At 31.8% G+C, this 20217-nt stretch overlaps 1 protein-coding gene across 3 annotated transcripts in view; it reads right to left on the bottom strand.

The window, feature by feature from the left end:
- Nucleotides 1-20217, bottom strand: part of LOC124365961 (glutamate receptor 1-like) — a 371078-nt gene that overhangs the window by 30976 nt on the left and 319885 nt on the right. The window contains exons 5-9 of one of the 3 annotated variants that reach the window (XM_046822115.1): nucleotides 9419-9551; nucleotides 6828-6948; nucleotides 6326-6490; nucleotides 6008-6214; nucleotides 1689-1796 (exon numbers count right to left, since the gene is read on the bottom strand). In XM_046822115.1, the coding sequence (XP_046678071.1) occupies nucleotides 1689-1796; nucleotides 6008-6214; nucleotides 6326-6490; nucleotides 6828-6948; nucleotides 9419-9551 (734 nt within the window). Of the gene's footprint in view, nucleotides 1-1688; nucleotides 1797-6007; nucleotides 6215-6325; nucleotides 6491-6827; nucleotides 6955-9247; nucleotides 9344-9418; nucleotides 9552-20217 lie in introns of those variants that run through there. The other 2 variants (XM_046822114.1, XM_046822120.1) reach the window with 2 other exon arrangements.

A 20217-nucleotide genomic window follows, 5' to 3' on the forward strand; every position in this document is an offset into this window, starting at 1 on the left:
AAGACCTTATTGTATTAACTGACCCTTATCATGTATATGAACATATGTTTCCGACAATAAAGTATTTTGATTGATTGATCCCAGCATCAACGTTCGATTTTAATTCAATGTAATAAAAAGAGCTAAATCCTAGATTGGAATCAATATTTCAAGTAACTTATGGAAGTGAATATGAAATACTTATAATTGGATAAACTTTGCATAACATTGGCATTCTTATATTAAAGTTTATGTCTAATCCCAAAATTGATATTAAACACGTTTAAAGCTTATGTGTCAGAACCTCAGGGTGAACCAAACTTCAACCACACTGTTTTATTTTTTAACGATAAAAATGGTTGTCTTGCTTAGGTTTTGCTTTACAGTCTGTCAATGCATATAATACTATTGAAAAAGAAATTATTAGTATTAACAATAATAACGCAAAAAGATAAATTAGATGTTGGAATCAGCTGCTACAACTTCCTTCCTGTAGCACTCTTAACTATACAGGGTGTCCAGCAACCATTCGAACAAACTTTGCCACATTGTTCAGCAGGCCAAAACTAACAAATAATGCAATATAACAGGTGCCATATTTCACTTCGTTTAGCGTCTGTCTGTCTGTATGTTTTTTGGGAAAAAAATTACTACTCAAAAACCACTTAAGATACAGAATTCAAACTTAACAGTTATGTTAACCTAGTGTTGGTCCTTTTCAGTGAAAAAAATAAAACAAATATCTCATTGCATTTCAAAATGGCGGCCGTTCAAGATTTTCAAATTGTATTAGCTTTGAAACGGCTACTTTGACAACAAATTCACCAGGATAACTTTTTTTAGCATATTTTATTACCAATTCAACAATTTTTATTTAAAAAAGATTGAATAACAAATAACTGAGTTACAGCACCAAACGTAAAAACAGGTTAAATCCATGCATTGCAAGTACATACAACAATGTAGTGGATTTTTACGAATAAACTTTTTAAGGTTCTTTATTAAAATACTGAACAATTATTATAACCTAAAAAAAATATTACTATCATTTTTGTTCCATTTACAGTAATCAATGTGTTACACACACACAAATAAAAAAGAAACAAACTATTCACAATGCTCTTAAAAAAACAATAGCATAATATTACATGAAAACAGCTGATCAACAATCAGCAACCAAATCAGGTGTTTTAAATGGAGAAAAACTAATAAACAAACTATCAAGACATTGTTGAGCAAGTCTATGTTTTGAACGTGATTGTCACTGTTTGAATGTTCTGTTCTTCTTTGTAATTCCTGTTAGTTTTTCCTGTTAATTTAAATTTCTTTTATTACTTTGTTTCTTGTACGGGCAACAAAGTAGCCGTTTCAAAGCTAATACAATTTGAAAATTTTGAACGGCCGCCATTTTGAAATGCAATGAGATATTTGTTTTATTTTTTTTCACTGAAAAGGACCAACACTAGGTTAACATAACTGTTAAGTTTGAATTCTGTATCTTAAGTGGTTTTCGAGTAGTAATTTTTTTCCCCAAAACAACATACAGACAGACAGACGCTAAACGAAGTGAAATAGGGCACCTGTTATATTGCATTATTTGTTAGTTTTGGCCTGCTGAACAATGTGGCAAAGTTTGTTCGAATGGTTGCTGGACACCCTGTATAAGGAATTAGATAGTTTTAAGTTATAATGGTAGACACATTACTGACCTTCACCATAGCGCTGTTGACTGTCATCTCTACAACGTGGAGTGTGTAGTTCATGCGCCGACCGTCGTCGTTGAACCTCACCTCACCTGTCAACCCCTCCAGTTCCACCTGAACATTTTAATTTATTTTCAATCTACCGAAAATAATAGCTTATTTCTAATTATAAACATACGATTACATCATAATGGGTGTTTTGTTGTAATTACATTGTTTGCTACTAGATTAGAGAACTACTACACAGCATTAATAGTAGTTTCCAATTGGACTAATGGCTAGAAGATACTGTTCTCTCATCCAATCAAACCGCTGTTATACATACAAGGTCTGCCCTGGTGATTGGTTTTCCGGAACCGCAATCACCTTTCCTCAAACTAATAGGCCACCCAACCTTGATAGTCAGTACCTTAATGATGTTGATACAATACATTTCGTTACAGTGAATCAAGTAGCTAGCTGGTGCATGGGCGTGATCAATTTGAAGTGAAAGGTATTTATATAAAACTATTTGTAATCCACACACAAAATTTTCTACACTGCTTCATAGACAGTGTCACTATTGTGATAATTTTTACAATTAGAAACAGTTATTTGTCTAAATGTAATTTCCCTAATTCTCTCTACCCTTATTACGTAGTAAGAAATCGGGCTTACAAAGGTTAATTTATTTCATTTACACAATGGTGTGGAGTTAGAAGGATTGTGCAAACCCGTGCAATCAGTACAATTAAGGTTGTCTTCTAAAAATGTGTAATAAATTACTGTTTTAACCTAAAAATATGCTCAATTATGCATGAGCATATTTTTAAGTAAAAACAGTAATTTATTACAAATTTTTTAGAAGACAACCATAATTGTACTGATATATATATATATATATATATATGTGTGTGTGTGTGTGTGTGGTGTGTGTGTGTGTGTGTGTGTGTGTGTGTGTGTGGTGTGTGTGTGTGTGTGTGTGTGTGTGTGTGTGTGTGTGTGTGTGTATTATTAATATATATATATATATATATATATATATATATATATATATACACACACACGTATATGTGTGTATATACACATAATAGGACCCTGCTGGTATGTAGTGCTTTACTTAGCGGGACAAAGTTATGTAATTTAATATATGTATATTAATATATATTACATATTAATACATATTAAATTACATAAATTTGTCCCGCTAAGTAAAGCACTACATACCATCAGGGTCCTATTATAGCTAATACATTAATATATTTATACAAACAAGAGTTATAATCATAGTTTTAATGTTGTTGCGTAAATATTTTACGACTGGTGGCACTACAGTGGGGTACTTAACTATCATCGTTAGTAGTGTAAAATAGAAACAATATAAAACATCTCACACATTCAGACCTCGATTCCCTACATTAACTATACAATTATGTAATACAATAATAATTTATTAAATCTTTATCATTTATGTTTTAATAACTGCTGCACATATGCTAATCAAACTGCGCATTACTTTTTTTTATTTAATGTATACAATTTTCTGACTGTATATTCTAATCTTTTCACTCAGCATGAAAATAGTAATGGTACCCAATTTTTATCCTAGTTTGTAACTCAGCCGTACTCTGTTGTACAGTCTATTAAAATTTAGGACAGAAAACTAAATATAAAAACAAACAAAACAAATACAAAACCACTGCATATTCGAAACTCTGTTCTTTCGAGGTTATTATAGTCGGTTCATTGTGTATAATAACCAAAGATAAGACTAACCTGTAATATATACGTAGACCTTTAACTCTCTCCCCACCCAACAGGAATGACTGTGAAGGAAAGAAAGCAACGTCTCCGACACATCAGTAATAGAATTATGACCACACCGGGGGTGCCCACACGTTGCGTAGCATTTTAGTTCAGCCCAAAAAATTATAAACTGGAATTTTATGAAGTCTGTCTTTTTTATTTTCCATACAACACTTCTGTAATTTAGTAATTCTATTCACGTGTAAAACATACGCATTTTTGTGAAATGACCAATGTGTTTTGTGTAAGCACACCTGGTTAACTGTCCGGAAATCTTTGTTGAGATCAATCTTCGTATACCATCCAGTACAAAATCGTAAGAACTGTTTGAACGCTTAAATCATGCCACTAATTACGAGATTAACTCCACGATCAATCGAGTACAGAGAATTAGGAATCTTCTTGCAGTGGATCTTCTTCCATGATGGCATCGCCTCATTTAAGAGATCTTCATTGCCATCTTTGAACAGGTTCGTCCTCCATAGTCTCTTTTACAGTCACAGGTATCATTACAATTCTTGCTTGTTACATCGCCATTGATTAACTAAAGCTGTTCTTAAGATTATAACTTAATATCTTGTTATTATTATTACAATTTTACTTTTATTCGACAATCATTACTTTTTATTTCATTGTCATCATTTTAATGGTTTTCGTATTGTTATATTATTATTATTCAATAATTATTATCCTTTAAACATTTTGTTATTATTAATTGTTGTACGTAATTATCACTGTTTAGCAACAATATTGAATAATTTATATATCGTTACATTTCTATTAATCTTAGATTGAATTCAATATTCTATTCTGTATTTCAGCTTTATATCATATTTTGAAAACTATGTATATAATGGACGTAAATAAAGAAGTAAATTAATCTACAAAACTTAACACTACGTAGTAATAACATGCAATAACAACGCTAGGCCCAAATATTGAATTCCTTGATCAAAACTTTGAATATAAGTTCAAATTTAATAAAATAAAGTAAGAAGTAAATAACTGAATCAAAATGACTAAAATATCCACAACTTATCAAAATGAAACAACAAATTCTTAGTTAACTACTTCTGAAATAATAGCCTACATATAAATTATAAAATATATATGTGTGTGTCTGTGTAATATTTACAAATTTACAACTATCTTTAGTTAGAGTAAGTTATATCTGTATTTCTTAGAATATGTTCTTCTGTTATTTATTCTCTCGTCTAATGAAGCGCCAGTTCTCCATTCTAATTTTATATATATATATATATATATATATATATATATATATATATATATATATATATATATATATATAATTGTGCATTGAATTTTCTTGCAAATTCATGTAAAATTGAAATTGCCATTCGTGCATTGAATTGGAAGCTGATGAAACGCCAATTTCCATGTAAATACGACGCCAGGGAGTTGTGAATTGTGAGGGGTGTATTGGGGAATTGATCATAACAAAACATCGTTGAGTCCATTCTCGTAATGGTACGTGACCGACGCGAAATCCGTGGCGTTTGCATTCCTGCGATAGTTTCTTAAAATAAGACACATGTTTTATTACCAAAACTAGACAGCAAATAAATCCATACATAAATCCTGATACCAATGTTTATAATTTGAAGGAACGCATACTTGTAAAATATTGTTAATGAGTTCCAACTAATTTATGTGCCAACGATGCATTTGGAGAGGAACCGAATAATGTGGTTGGAAATTTTAACTGGGGTCCTAAATACTTCTTCTATAATAATACTAATAGACCTGGCCATACCAGTTCATTACATTAAATCCGACTTGGCAATTAAGCCCAGCCGTCTGAATATATGGCCTATTCGTATAACAGTGTTCCATACATATTCAATATTCACTCTTTTACATTAAGTAAAGATCATTCTAAAAGCAAATATTATTTACAACTATATAAGAACGAGTTTTATTTACCGCACTAACTGTGATTACGTACTAAAGTAGACCGCTGTATGATGCAACTATACTTAAACACTTAAATTACATTATTTTCTTATAAAGAGTTTTGATTATGCTCAGAAATTTACGTCAAATGCCGTAGAAACAACAGACGGCTACTTTATCGGTCGAAATGAAATATGATACAAATGATTGTTATAAAAAGGTGTACAGTCTTTCTGTAGCATAATACACACATCTATTGCTTAGATTTTCTATGTTAAATGGGTTACACAAATTAAAATTGCTAAACATTGGATTAAACAGTTGTTGATGGTAATAGTTATTGCTGGTGTTACTGTGACCTTTTTTTATTTATTACTATCCGAGGCAGAATTTTTTACTTTCGCCATACATTTAGCTGCTCGGGAGGAATAATGACAACGAAGTACTCCAATGCAGCCATAAGACATATTTTAATACGGGAATATGATGACTATTAGATGAATATGTTCGATTGATTTATTTTCCTCAGGAAATTGGGAACTCTTATTCCCTTTCTCGTAAGAGTAACCCATCCTCGACTAATGCTCATTAATATTACCGCAGTATAATCTGTTGGATTGATTTACCTTTCTCAGGAATCTGGAAATCTTATCCCCGTGCTCCCACGGGGTAACCCAGCCACGACTGGTGTTGCAGTCTATCCCTCTGGTTCCATTGTTGAATATCTGTCCTCTCCTAAGGTTGTTGCGGAACATATCAGGTTTCTTGCGCAGCAGCTTGTTGAAGGCCTCCACCAGCACGAACACTGCGTCATACATGAGTGCAGCTTGGGCCTGGGAAATAACAAGTCAAGTTAAATATCGGACTTTTAATCCAAAGCATTTCAAGGTTACGTGCAAGTAGCCATTTTCTTCATGATGAACGTACATAAAAAGTTGACTTACAGAAATAGAGTCCCTGCCGGCTCCCTGTGAAGTGTTGGGATCCAGTCTTCTCCATCCTTCCAAGAAGTCCTTCACGTATCTCCTGGACGACTCTACTATCCTGAACCCCGTGATATTGATTGCTCCGTACTCAATTACCTCTGACTCCCACCGATCATCCATTATCTAAAATGTGAGTTATGACTTATCAGAGGTAAACTTAGTCGATACACGTATAAAGTATATCAAATACATGTAAGAAGTATACCTGAATTCCTACATTATACGGCACATTAATTTTACGGCATTCATAAGACATACAATAGGACCACTGCAGATTCATTTGATATTAACACGATGTATACTCAAAGGAAGTATATGAAGGGAGACTAAAAATCAACACTATTAGTGTTTTAATAGTTCTTTACATGTTAAAAAAGTTTTAGAAAGTAGATTTTTTATATCCAGCGCATAATATAATGAAACAAATATCTATGTAGAGACTTAGGCATGAGGAACTCACCAGACCACTGAGTAAATAATGGTAGGTGCGCTTCCCCAGAGTGATGTCTCTCACATGGGTCACTACCACCTCCTTGGCCATCTCCGTAGGACAGTCCAACACGACGTACTTGTTACTCCACCTGTAACTCACGTAGGAGTCTTTAATTAGAACATGGCCATCAGCTATCAACCTTTAAGACGTCTAGTTATTACATAGAAAGGCAGAAATGGTTGTTATAAAAATTGCTTTCTCTCGCTTTTTGCTCTCAGGAATACAAGACAAAAAGTCATTTCTCAGTTTTATAGTAAAACTTAGATTAAAATTACTTCATTATGAACAAAACGATATAAAATGTCACGACCTTTACATAGACCTAGAATAGTATTCATTATTTATTAAATTTCATTGTATAAACATTACATTTTGAAGTCATGTATTATTTACGGTATACATTGTTTTGTTATTACAATATTAAACACATCAATTCTACGTTACAAATAGTTATAATGTATTCAAATGTTATTTTAAGGGTTTATGTAACGAAATTATCTTGAGCTATATCCCGTATGTCCAATGTTAAATCTCAAAAACTTCACAATTTATTTTAAAAATTGAAATTTTATATTTGAAATACGTGATTAATAATCATGCAAACGTTTTTGTAGTTTTCTAGTGAAGTGAATACGTGTTATATTTGAGCGATCAAGTTACACATGTTTTAAACAAGAAATCAAACTGTAATAGAATAAATAAAGGGTATTTGATGCCGTTATTGATGTAATTAATTTGAAATTTCTGTAATTCTTTGAGTTTAACAGTGTTCTTACTAACCTAAAATAAAAATAGCCGATTATTAAACAATTCGGGACCAAAATAAATAATCACCTCTAACTCTATAAACCTAATACATTTGCTTTACCTGCAAGCTCACATTACGGTGCATTCAAACTATTATAACGGTAACATAATAAACCTCTCTTAACAAAAAAACTAACAATTATTGCGATGGATATCTAGGAATAAGAATTTGTTTCTTATTCGGAGAGTACTAATGTTCTAGGTATTTTATTATGATAACTTAACTTTATTTTTTTTTAAGTTATCATACGAGTGTGATATTGTGTTTTATTCTTGACGATGGTAAAATAAAATAAAACGTATATTGGTTATAACATATATCAACAATTTTATATAAATAACATTAGCATATTTTTTTATTCGAATTTCAAATATATTACAATATATAGTTTTGAAGAATATATGAATCTAGATCAATATCTCAATAGTCTGTAAAATCTAAAATGAAGGAAATTTAAGTAGCTATTAACTACAGTGAAATTACAGACAACATCAAGAATACTTCTATTACAATTTATTGCTTTCTAAATCATTAAATTTGAGAATAACTATAAAGTCAATATTTGTATAGTCATAAAGAATTCAAAATATGGATAATTGTTCAAAGATTTCATTGGAATAATAATAATGTAAGAGTACGACATACCATAGCAGTGTCAAGTAGCAGGTTTCGCTGTGGCATGCAATTATAATGCCTATTTCATTATTGAGAGTTTCTGCAGGTAAACAGACAATCGTGAAGAAAATAACTTTTTACATACTTCTGCAGAGAAGAACATTTTTACCTACCAACTGATTGATTGTTTCAATGAGATTTAACCCAATTCCATGGACAAATATGCATCTTTCTTGCGTATATAGAAATAAAGTTTCATAAGGATATCTTACTGGTGGTTTAGGCTAAATGTGTTACAATGTCACATTAAAATGACCAAAACAATTTTATTCAGTTCGTTTACAAACTTATTTATTCGGTGAAAATCTCGCTGCCACCATGATTATACGTATGTACAAATGTAAAAATTATCATTACGCTCAAACATGCATATTTTCGAACTCGATCTTGTCTGTATAGAAATGAAGCTTCCTGCTAACTTTCAAGATTATACATAATTTCAAACTCTTACTTAATAATAATGAGTCTTCAGAACATTGAAATGTATTTAAAACACAAATATAACTACAATTACTTGCTTTTTTGAGAAAAACCATAAATCCCACAAGTAAGTTATGAAATACTTCCTAACATCATCCAGACCATTGAGAACTCCTTTACTTCCAAAATGTTCTGTATGCTCTTGACAATTTCAACGTGATAGGTCTCGACTCCGGGTTTTAAGTTTTAGTAAATCTGTTATATTTCAGTATTACTTAAATCAACTACGTGTCAACTACAAGAGATCTAATACCCGCTTATATTCTCTAGACTGTGCAGGAAGTCTATTGCTTCAGAGGCATTTTGTATCCTCTTCACCATTTCAACCTGGAAGGTCTCGACTTCGGGTTTTAAGTTTTAGTAAATCTATTATATTCCAGTATTACTTAAATAAACTACGTGTCAACTACAAGAGATGTAATACCTGCTTATATCCTCTAGACTGTGCAGGAAGTCTATTGCCTCAGAAGCATTTTGTATCCTCTTCACCATTTCAACCTGGAAGGTCTCGACTTCGGGTTTTAAGTTATAGTAAATCTATTATATTCCAGTATTACTTAAATAAACTACGTGTCAACTACAAGAGATGTAATACCTGCTTATATCCTCTAGACTGTGCAGGAAGTCTATTGCTTCAGAAGCATTTTGTATCCTCTTCACCATTTCAACCTGGAAGGTCTCGACTCCAGGTTTTAAGCTTTGGTAGATCTGCTGTAGCCTAAGAAGACCTGAAATAATAATGCCAGTATTAATTAAGTATGAAAATAATTATTGCTGTGTTTCAATAATATTGCCTTGTTTGAATACACAATCAAGCTTCTTTGTCTACATTACCGACGTAAAGTTTTAATTTTTCTTTAGTATAGTTTTTAAACACGCTCTTTTCAAGTCACTAAAAAACGACACAAACCTAGACGGCCTACAAATGTTAGTTACCAGAACTGGTATGATAGTGTATCAGTAGCTGTGTCAAACTAAATTAGATAGCGTACTTTATAAATTATAGACTTAGGTCTACCCGTCAAATTGTGCTGAAAAGTCGGTCTAGTGACACTTTTGCTGTTATATTTTCTTAGTTATAGATCTGTTAATTAGTTGGGCATTTAAACCACAATTTATTGATGGAATTGTATTTTCATATTTCAAAAATAGAATAGGTTATTTTCAACTTAAGTTTCTTGAATACCATCTTTTATGCGTAAATTAAATTATAATTCTACATAAATTTAGTACTCTATTTTCCTTACAAAGTGACACATTGATTATGCATATTTAACAGGTACAACTTGATAATCTTATAGAATATACACTTAATAGAACATATTTTTTCGTTATAATTAATAACATAAATACATATATGGATTTTGTAATTTTACTACATTTTTTAAAAATTTTTACCATAAGTTGTATAAAATTTGATTATATGCCGAAATCTAGCAAATCCTACGTTTTGGATCGAGAAGTTTCATCCGTTTGCTTACTTGAATAATAATTGATGATCTTGATTTTTAAGTACTAAAATAAATTGAAACTTTGAAAACTGTAAATTACACAGCTTACAATTTTGAGTTCTCAGACATTATTAATATTTCCTAAAGAAAGTAGTCAGCGGGTTTACTTTAATCCCTTGCTGCGGAGTGAAGGAGATACAGAGCTTTTATCAGGCTAACGGATGTGGATACACGTTAAATATTGTAATTATTTCATGTAAAATAAAATATTAGAATGGAATAAGAATTAAAAACTTATTTGAAAACAATTTATTATTTCTATGGTATGAAATTCAAATATGGAACTTAAACCTATTACAGTCAATTACAGTAAATATTTAGAGATGCTACATCTGCCTCGATCCATTATTAACCAAAAAATCTTCCGGGAAAAACAGCTTTTATAATATTGCTAGTGATTTGAAAGCTACTTAAACAACAGGCGTAATGGAGTTTCGTCACACGTTATACACCATTTCATTACAGAGATTTTATTAATTAGTATATATACCAAATTAATATTCATAACACTGTGAGCTAGCTTAGTAATGAGAACAATATTAAATGATTGACTGAATAATAGGATGAATGATAGCTTTTTATACCTTACTTGAATAAATAAAATGGAGTAAATACCAAGGATAGGCTTATACGCATTATATGTGCAATATTATTCTTTTATATAGATTTATAATCTACCTTTTATAGTGTATGTAAACTCAATCTATGTATCGTCACAATTACAGACACTTTTCTTTATGTATGATTACGAAACATGTCATGTACGTTGTACAAATCAATAGCATGGTTAAGTTTGTTGTTGCCGCTAATCGAACGAAGACTGGTGGAGTTTGTGTTAAACCTTTTTGTACACAACAGACATTGTATTTGTAGGATTGGTTTTAGTCACTATTGGAATAGAAGTTCTATGTTATAAAAATGTTTACCTTTCAACTTGTTGTGACTACGGTTAAAACCATCGTATGAACAAATACACTAGCCACCTCGTTGTTGGATGGAAATTAGCGATAATTTACACGAAAGTTCTGTAGAAGAAACAAAGCACTAGTTTATTATATACAAGGAGGCAGAACCTCCAAGCCAACATCGTTTTATTAAACAATGACTATAGACACCTTGGATGTTTGCTATCGAAAATTGGTACGACCGTAATATGTGATAAAATCTTACCAAGAAAGGTTTTTCATAGCCCCTGACACTAAAAGATGAAGGCCTAGGATCAAATCCATATTGATTAAAGTTAATGTAATTCAGTGTAGCACCAGAAATATTTAGTTTTATATTATGTCGAAAAGCGGAAATGACAAGCAAAATTTTAATATAATTTCTGTTAATGTACCTCTATTAGTTCGTTTTTGGTCAACTTTTTTATACATATCCGAGTTTGAAAAACTAACTAATAGAGCTACATTAACGCCAAATATATTATACAGATAAATGGCTATATATAATTTCTACAATATAATTTTTTGTAATTGTAATACGATTTATTGTAAAACATGTAATTATGTTATTGCATTTAATGTTATCAAGTTTTTATCTCAGGATTGGTAAATTATTATATTAAACCTGTTTCTTTGTTTTCATTGAATATGGTATTTCAATATTATGTTGACAGTTAAATAGTAATACCAAATATTTAATCAACTATTATAAAATATTTTTCTCATACGTCGATCTAAGAATAGCGTGTAATTCCTTTGAACTAAACACGCTTGTACACATAAAAAATATTATAGCAATATCACGAAAACCTGTTTGATGTTTAATTAAAACTTTTGTTGTCGTTAAAACTGAAATGGGTTGAGTTCTCAAAAGGTTCATTAAAAATATCGCAATAAAGTCTTGTTTGAACGAAGACCAGAACGCTGTGCTGTGACGCGGTGAAAGTAGAACTAATAACGAGGATATTCGATTGAAAGTAAACCGCAGATTGAGCCACTTAGCATAATGATCTGCTAACATCAGACCTTAACAAGCTCTGCTCCCCTTCCGATAATTGAAGCATTTTATTAAACAAAAATAAGGTATGTTCGTAATTTTAATGTGGGCTACTGATTGAAAACATTTTCTTTTAATATCGTAAGATTTAAAGTGCTCAATGAAGAGTGTTTCTAATCTGAGCTACTTCGAAATATGGTCTTATCAGAAGTTGTATATAACAAAAATCAAGCTGCTGAAGATTCTGGAGCTCATACTTTCCGAGGATTACAATATCTAATCTGTTTCGTATTCAAACTACAAGCTAAGTAGATATTAATAACATGACTTTAGGAGCCAACTGTTGTTGGTCGTTGTTTTTAAAACAATGAGAACAGTATTAACCTCGAATACTTTTACTTGCTTATCTTTCTTCGTAGATTTATGTGGGACTTATAATGTAATTAGTATTCAAAACTCTATTTTTATCGTCATATATATTTTACATTGGTAATTGAGATTTATTTCTAAATTATAGTATTCTATAACTTAAATTTTTTAACCAGTATATACATTTTAAGAAGAACTAGAAATGATGTCGTTTAGATATCTTGAATAACTCTATGGTCAAAAATAGGTTGTACAAAGTTAGAACTTTAACGGTGTTCTTAGTAGGAAAACTCGATGTCATTTTACTAAAGCCGGCTCATAGCGCATAAAAAATGAAGTGAGCTCTCAGTCCCTCTCTCGTAACTTACGACTAACATTTATACATTAATAATCCTTTTCAGAGTAGAAAGAAAATGATTTAATACTATATTGTATACTATAACTATACCTGCAATAAAACGTAAAGCGTCAATAGATTATTCTTTTTTTATATAATTTGTTTACTTGGCTGGTTAGAAGTGCTCATTCCAGTAATCAGTTCTTACTATAACTTCACAGACGTAAGCGTGATTCTCTCGTGACAATTTAAAAAATGGAAGTCTCTCTCACACACACATACACACACACAAGTACACTTAACCGTGAAGAGGTCAACGTCGGGTAGGATGCTGTTGCAATATCTGTGAAGTTGGCTATCTGACACAATAGCATACTGAGGATAAGTGTCAAACTTATCACTATATTTAGTTCTCAGTTTAACAAAGTTTCAATATCCTTCATGCTCTTCAGTTCTAAGTTCTTATTTCTCTAGTATTATGGTAACCTCGAAGGGAATGCATGTGGTACAAAATTTAAAGTAATGCTTTTTATACGTCTAAAGAATCCAGAATAAAGAATTATATGAAGACAAGAGACCCTCATATTTACATTTCTTAGCAAACGTTAGATCATTCTCGTTTATCTCTTCTTCGATCGTTATCGTAAATCGTTCTCGTCGATCATCTTTTCAGTACTGATACGTTTTGAGCCTTTGAAGGTCAAGTAACCAGTTTCAAGTATAAGGGATGGGGGTTTGTCTAGTCGTTGACTCGAATTAACTCTCCATATACAGTACTATTTAATTTAATGAATGATTACTCAAAAAGCCCCTGCTCGTCTGATGCTTCTAAGGGAAATACTAACACTTCAGTGTGCTGTGGTCTTGAGATCAACGCAACTTTTGATACATTATGATTGTCCAGATATCAAAGTTGTACAAGACTGAAGAAGGGCATTGTCTTCGAAAATTTTTGGCATAGTTCTTTCTAGTATTTTTCCTCTAAGACAGGTAAAAACTACTTCAGAAAAAATTAATTGCATACAAACTGTGTTTGTGGTTATTCTTACGAGATTTGTACTTTCATTCAATTAGAGGCCCTTGGTCATATAGCACTAATCATCTTATATAAAAATTCACCACTAATAAAATTCCGACAAGTGAACATCAGTTTTTTATAATCAGGGATTATTGGAAATTTATATCTGTGATTCTATTTTCCACAAACTGTTTCTTAAAAGCTAGTAAAGATACATGAATAGTTAGACACAGAACAGTGTAAACATCATATAAAATAATTTATCTAATGTAAATAAACGTACAAATAATTTAATGAAAATTGAATAATTACAGTGCCCAGCTATTGCAGATGCTTTGTACTCATCTTTTTCGTTCTCACCACCCAATATTTGGATTGTATCATATTCTTATTACTATTTTAATATTTGAAGTCAGGTTGAAGATAAGTATGCTTTCGAATCTTTTATTAGCTGGCATCATGCAAGGACAAGCCATTCTTTAAATACTAGGATACTTATTACCACAAGTACATGAATTGCTTTATATCAAAAGGGCTCTTTACAGGCAAAATTATATTAATGTAAAATTTTTAGGGAAAATTGATAAAATGATATTTGATCTAATATTACGTTAAAATGAAAATCATTTATTTCTTCACATTAAAGTAATGAGAAGAAAAGTAACTGTATTCTAAAAAAGTTGTATTTATTATTTATGACGGTTATATTTTGAAATCAGCCAGGTTTTTACTGAAAACATTACATGAAAGATGGATCAATTAAAACTAAATGGGAGTTAGAAGATCGGAACTTAAAAGCTCGCAGTCAATTCGCAATGAAATGTTGTATTGAAGGACCCATTAATCTTAATCCATCAGTGGTTTTATTTTGTACTGCGTGATGGGTATTGGAGTATGTTTTCATATATTTAAAGCAAAATCCATAAAGTGCATGAAAATATATTTTAATAAAATATAAATGAATTTTACAAGAACGAGTTATTGTTTTAAAGATCACTAGTACTTTTTATGAATTTATAGATGGTATTAAATGAAGAAATACAAGGAGTCATCCTAGTTAATTCTGAAAAATGATAAACCATGACAAACTAAAAAAAATCTAATAAAAAATAGAGGCTGGTTAAAACAGACACACCAGCAGAAAAATAGTCAACGTGCAATAGAAGTCACGTTGCAGTTCACAAATTACCAATTTCTCTCTGACACCAGACGCTGTATTCCCGCCATTTCTGCTACCACCTGATTGTGACTTATGGTAGTCATGACGAAACTGTCTGGATTTATTGTCCCCACTTACCACCAGAACTAAACATCACAATGCTCTTTACTTCTTCTTGTAGGGGGGAGGGGTTGCAATATTCGTTGCAAACCTTTCACCTTCCAAATCAAAAATACATCCATATCACACAAAGTCAAGAGCCTAAACGTGAGTGGATAAATTCGCCTATAATATATATGACAGCCTGTTAAACAAAAGTGAAATTCTAACCAATGTGGAATCTCAGCGTCTTGAAAAATTAACATTACGTTCCGTTATTATACAAAACTAAACATAACGTCTAGTGAAAATATTTTTATGTATAAATGTTTTTGTATTATTCAGAAAACAATCGTAATACACATTCATGATTTGAGATATAGTTTGACTGGCTGCTCTACAATTTCGAACAGATTATGTTCCTGTACCTACTTCAGTTTTGCAGAACTCAAATGTGAATTACTCCAATTTAATAAGTTAAATAATACCCAGCAGCGATCATTTGTGGCTGGTTCATACCTTCCAGTTGAACCCACACCGAGCACAGCAAAAAACGACGTGTCACTTAATTTCGGGCAGCCTTATGGATGCCCAAGAGCGATACATCACTACCAGCAAATGTTGAGATTTTGAGTGCAAGGGTAGTTTTATAGGTGTAGTCTACTGCGGAAGATGAATGTTGGAGTTGGTGGGGTTTGTTCTTTATGTGGCATAGGGTTTTGTTAGTCTAGACACAAGGGTGGCACTCTCTGCCTGCTTTGACTGGAGAGGCTGGTTCAAAGCTGGCCTCCCTTTCTTCCGAGGGAACATGACTTGAGTTTAGTGCCCTAAATTCTTCCCCATGGCTCTCGAGAGTTCCTTATAGGACTAGGTGCAATTTGTAACATTCTTTTCCTAAGAGAACAAAAAAAGGTAAATGACAATACATAAAGATTTTATAATTCAATTAATTTTAGAATTACGTACGCTAACTATACGTCAAAAAGTTGCTATTATTATTATAATTTTATAATTGCTATATATTTAAATTAAATCAAGGAGAAGCTCTTCTTATTTAAAAACTCTTGTAGTAAAAGAAACAAACAATTGTCAAATAGTTTTAAATGTAATGCATGAGACCTTTCAACACCAAAGATGTCTAAGTAATGTTAGAATTTAAACCTATATTGTTATAGATAATTTTAGCATTTATAGCATTTATTTATGGTAAAAATCTAAAAATGGGAAAAAATATACGTCAGCTGTAATAAAGTTGTGGCTTATAAGTATATATTGTAGCTTCCTCGGAAAAAGAAAGTATATTCATGAATAGACGATTGGTATCAATACGTTATTTGAAAAGTAATATAATAAGTTGATGCCACAGAGGTTTTTTTTTAACTTTTCTAGGCACGCGAGCATTTCTTCCACCAAATATAATAATCACAAACTTAATGAATGAATCTGGCCAACGCAAAGCTGGAATGGATTTGACGAAATCACAAAAAGAATATGATAATAATAATTACCAATGTGTTCTGTACAGAGCACTCGCATTCCTTTAAAGATTTCTTAACATTTAACCGGAACGGATTTTCTCGAAAAAGGTGCGGTGAAGGTAAGGTAGGTGTGATTACACAATTGATAACAGAGTTCCGGTCAATATAACTATAAAATTATTTGGCGTTTCCATTACAAATTTATGTTAAATTTATTTCTTTTTCGGTTCTCAAAATATAGTTTTTTAATAAAAGAAAAATAGTACTTGCTTACACTATTTTTCCACAAGTTCATCCACTCACGCCTAATGCCCTGAGTTGTGTGAGATGGCTGTATTTTTGGTGATTTGGAGGTGAAAGGTTTGAAAATCCAGGCAATTTCGTCATGACTACCATAAGATACTATCAGAAAATCTAATTAGACCAAGTTTGTCTACTATGCAAGTCGTGCATATTTAGTGAGTAAACACGACAGATCAAGAATGGCAATAAATTACAAGATGAATAGTAAGTAGAAGCTTGTAGAATACACTATTGAAGGTGTCTTGGTCACAGCTACCACCACCTTACTATGCTGCAATAACTTTACAAAAATAAATTCAAAACTTGGGCTAAGTGAGATGAGTAAGCAAATAAAAGGGTTTGTAACGTTTTTTAATGTTATGAAAGTTAAAGAGTACCATATGTCTTACACGTGCGGTCAAGTTATGCTATCAATACTCAAGGACATAAAATTTAATTAAATCAAATACATAAGTGACATACTGGTAGACCATGAACGATCACGTAGAACATGTAAGAGATGTCATAGACAAGTACACGTGTTTTTATAATAACTTTAATTTCAATTAAATTTCACCTTTGAAATAAGATTAAAATTACAGTGTATCGTATTTAATCAACCATATATTACGTAGTAGCCGTTGGAAAGAATTCTCATCCCGTTGAATTATAATAACTCTATTACATTTTAATGGTACTATTTTCAGACCAGCAGTGTTAAAAATTTTTGACTTGTCTACTAGTTCTTTCTTCTATTTTGTTACGTTCTGTAATATCATATTTACCTATGGAAACATGACAAAAAAAAATAAAACCAATTATTTAGTTAATTTCCATGGATACAGAGTGTCTTCTTCAAAAGATTCTTGCCGATAATAGCCGTGTGTACGAACTCCTCCCTAATATCGCTAAAAATTTAATTCTAATAAATCCTATCACCCAAAAGAGTTTATCAAGACTCCACAAGGGTTTTGAAAGAATACTCTTCATCGTTAGTTTCACTTCAGCGAAGAAACCCAAACCTAAAAGGAGGACTTCAGCGTCTACTTCCAGCAGTATCCTATCTCGCAACCATCAAGATAAACTTGAAATTGGTGATTATTAGAGGAATGTGGAGTGGTGTCCTGACATAGTAACCCTGGGAGCGGTGCCGAATTTGGAAGTGGATGACCGCTACACTAAGCCGCGTTGGTCGGAGCGGCTTAGCATTCGGGGGAAAGGACACTCCCAGCACCCCACCCACAGGGTTTTTCACTTACTTCTGTACCCAAGGACTCAAATTGGGATACCAATTACTGAGGATAGAAGAAGCGGCAAAACAGCTGTGAACCATTGGCCAATTACGTTCTTCAAAAGGACACCCCCAGCATCCCACCCACAGGGTTCTTCACTTACTTCCTGACCCAAGTATTCAAATGGGGATACCAGTTACTGAGGATAGACGAAGTATGATGGTTGTGAATATGACTTTCTTCATAAGGAATAAAATTGGTTTCAACCAACTTCCTTGTTATTTCTACTAAAAATAAGACTACTAATACATAATCTCGCTCAAAATTTTATAAATCTATTCTAAAAGCTTAATACTAAAAGAGCTAATGCTATAACATCGGAACTCTTTAGCTCTTAACTCAACTCTAGAGCTTGTGAATTAGATACGAAGTTTTGAACATCAGCTATAGGACTATAGAAACATTAAAAAAATAATATTTTGAGAATAATTGCGTGATTGGAAGGGAGATGGTGGGTAATACACTGACCCGTTACTGGTGTTAATACTGATCATGACCCTCAACAATTCTGAACATGATACTGACTGTAATACTGATAAGGAAACGACTAAATACTGTACTCAGTATTAACGACAATACCGAAGGTTCTGACAACCAACTCCCACAGGATATGGATGTACAGAATACCAGAAACAACACAGCTTCTATAGCACCCACACTCATGTTATGTGGAAGAAGACTTGTATGGTTGAAACGAAAAAGACTAGTAATGTAATGAATGGTTATATGGTTACCTGAGAACTACCCACCCTCACACGTTTACATCTGTTCACTCTATACATTTTTAAAATTTATTGCTAAATGATTCACCAATTGTAATTTAGATAACTAATGCATATATAGTGTTTGTTACTTATTGCCGTACTTTGATATTATATGGAGGTAACTATTATTAGAACAGCCCTTCTTATCGGGGACATAAAAAAATTATATTATTATAAATAAAAGACAGATTTTAATTTTCTGACTGAAAATTTATATGTAACTATCAGTTGCTCGCGGCTTCGCACTCATTTTCTTTTGAAAAACAGTGCACTATTTACGTATTCTTTTTATATCACATTTTTTCAACTCTCCTGAGATAATTGATAGTCGTTCCTTGGTGAGCCTCTTGGGCATATTATGAAGGGGTGTACCATATCTCCTGTCTCTATATTTCGTGGTTATTGCTAAATGTTGATAAGTTATTCAGTACAATTAATTTATATAGATGAATCTCGATAACCTAATTAGGTTATAAAGAACGAAATTATGTCTGTTACAATTAATTTTCTGTCTCAGATATTTCCAGTATTTTTGTGGACTTTGCCTTGAGCTCCGATCAAGAAAATGTATCAACGAAAACCAATTTCGATCATAAACGTCTTATTCGATTACCTTATGTGCAAGCATTCACGGCTTTGTGATTAGGTGATTTTTATAACAGCGTTTAATAGTATTTTAATTTCATGAGATAGTTTATTGATCACGGGTGCAATCTACATTTAAAATTAGGCAATAACTTCTTCTATGCAATCTGTATTACACTGATCAAGCACTTTACAATAATACATTTTCTAAATAATTTTAAATGTAAACAAATGTTTCTGCCTCTTTGATGAACTTCAGCTGAACGTATTAACAGCTGTTAAGTATCAGTTACGTGTCGTAGCGCAGTCTGCCGGATCGAAGGTAAAACATTCTAAAAACAAAAACAATTGAGATATAAAATATCGATTCAATAAACAATTTAAATCGGACCGAATTGTGAATCTAAACCATTCTCGAATTCCATTTAAAACACACATAAACTTTCATCAAAATCGGTCCAGTAGTTTAGGAAGAGTTCGGTCACATAGACACGAACATAATATATATATATATATATATATATATATATATCTATATATATATATATATATATATATA

This window comes from Homalodisca vitripennis, chromosome 1, assembly GCF_021130785.1.
Source record: "Homalodisca vitripennis isolate AUS2020 chromosome 1, UT_GWSS_2.1, whole genome shotgun sequence".
NCBI lineage: Eukaryota > Metazoa > Arthropoda > Insecta > Hemiptera > Cicadellidae > Homalodisca > Homalodisca vitripennis.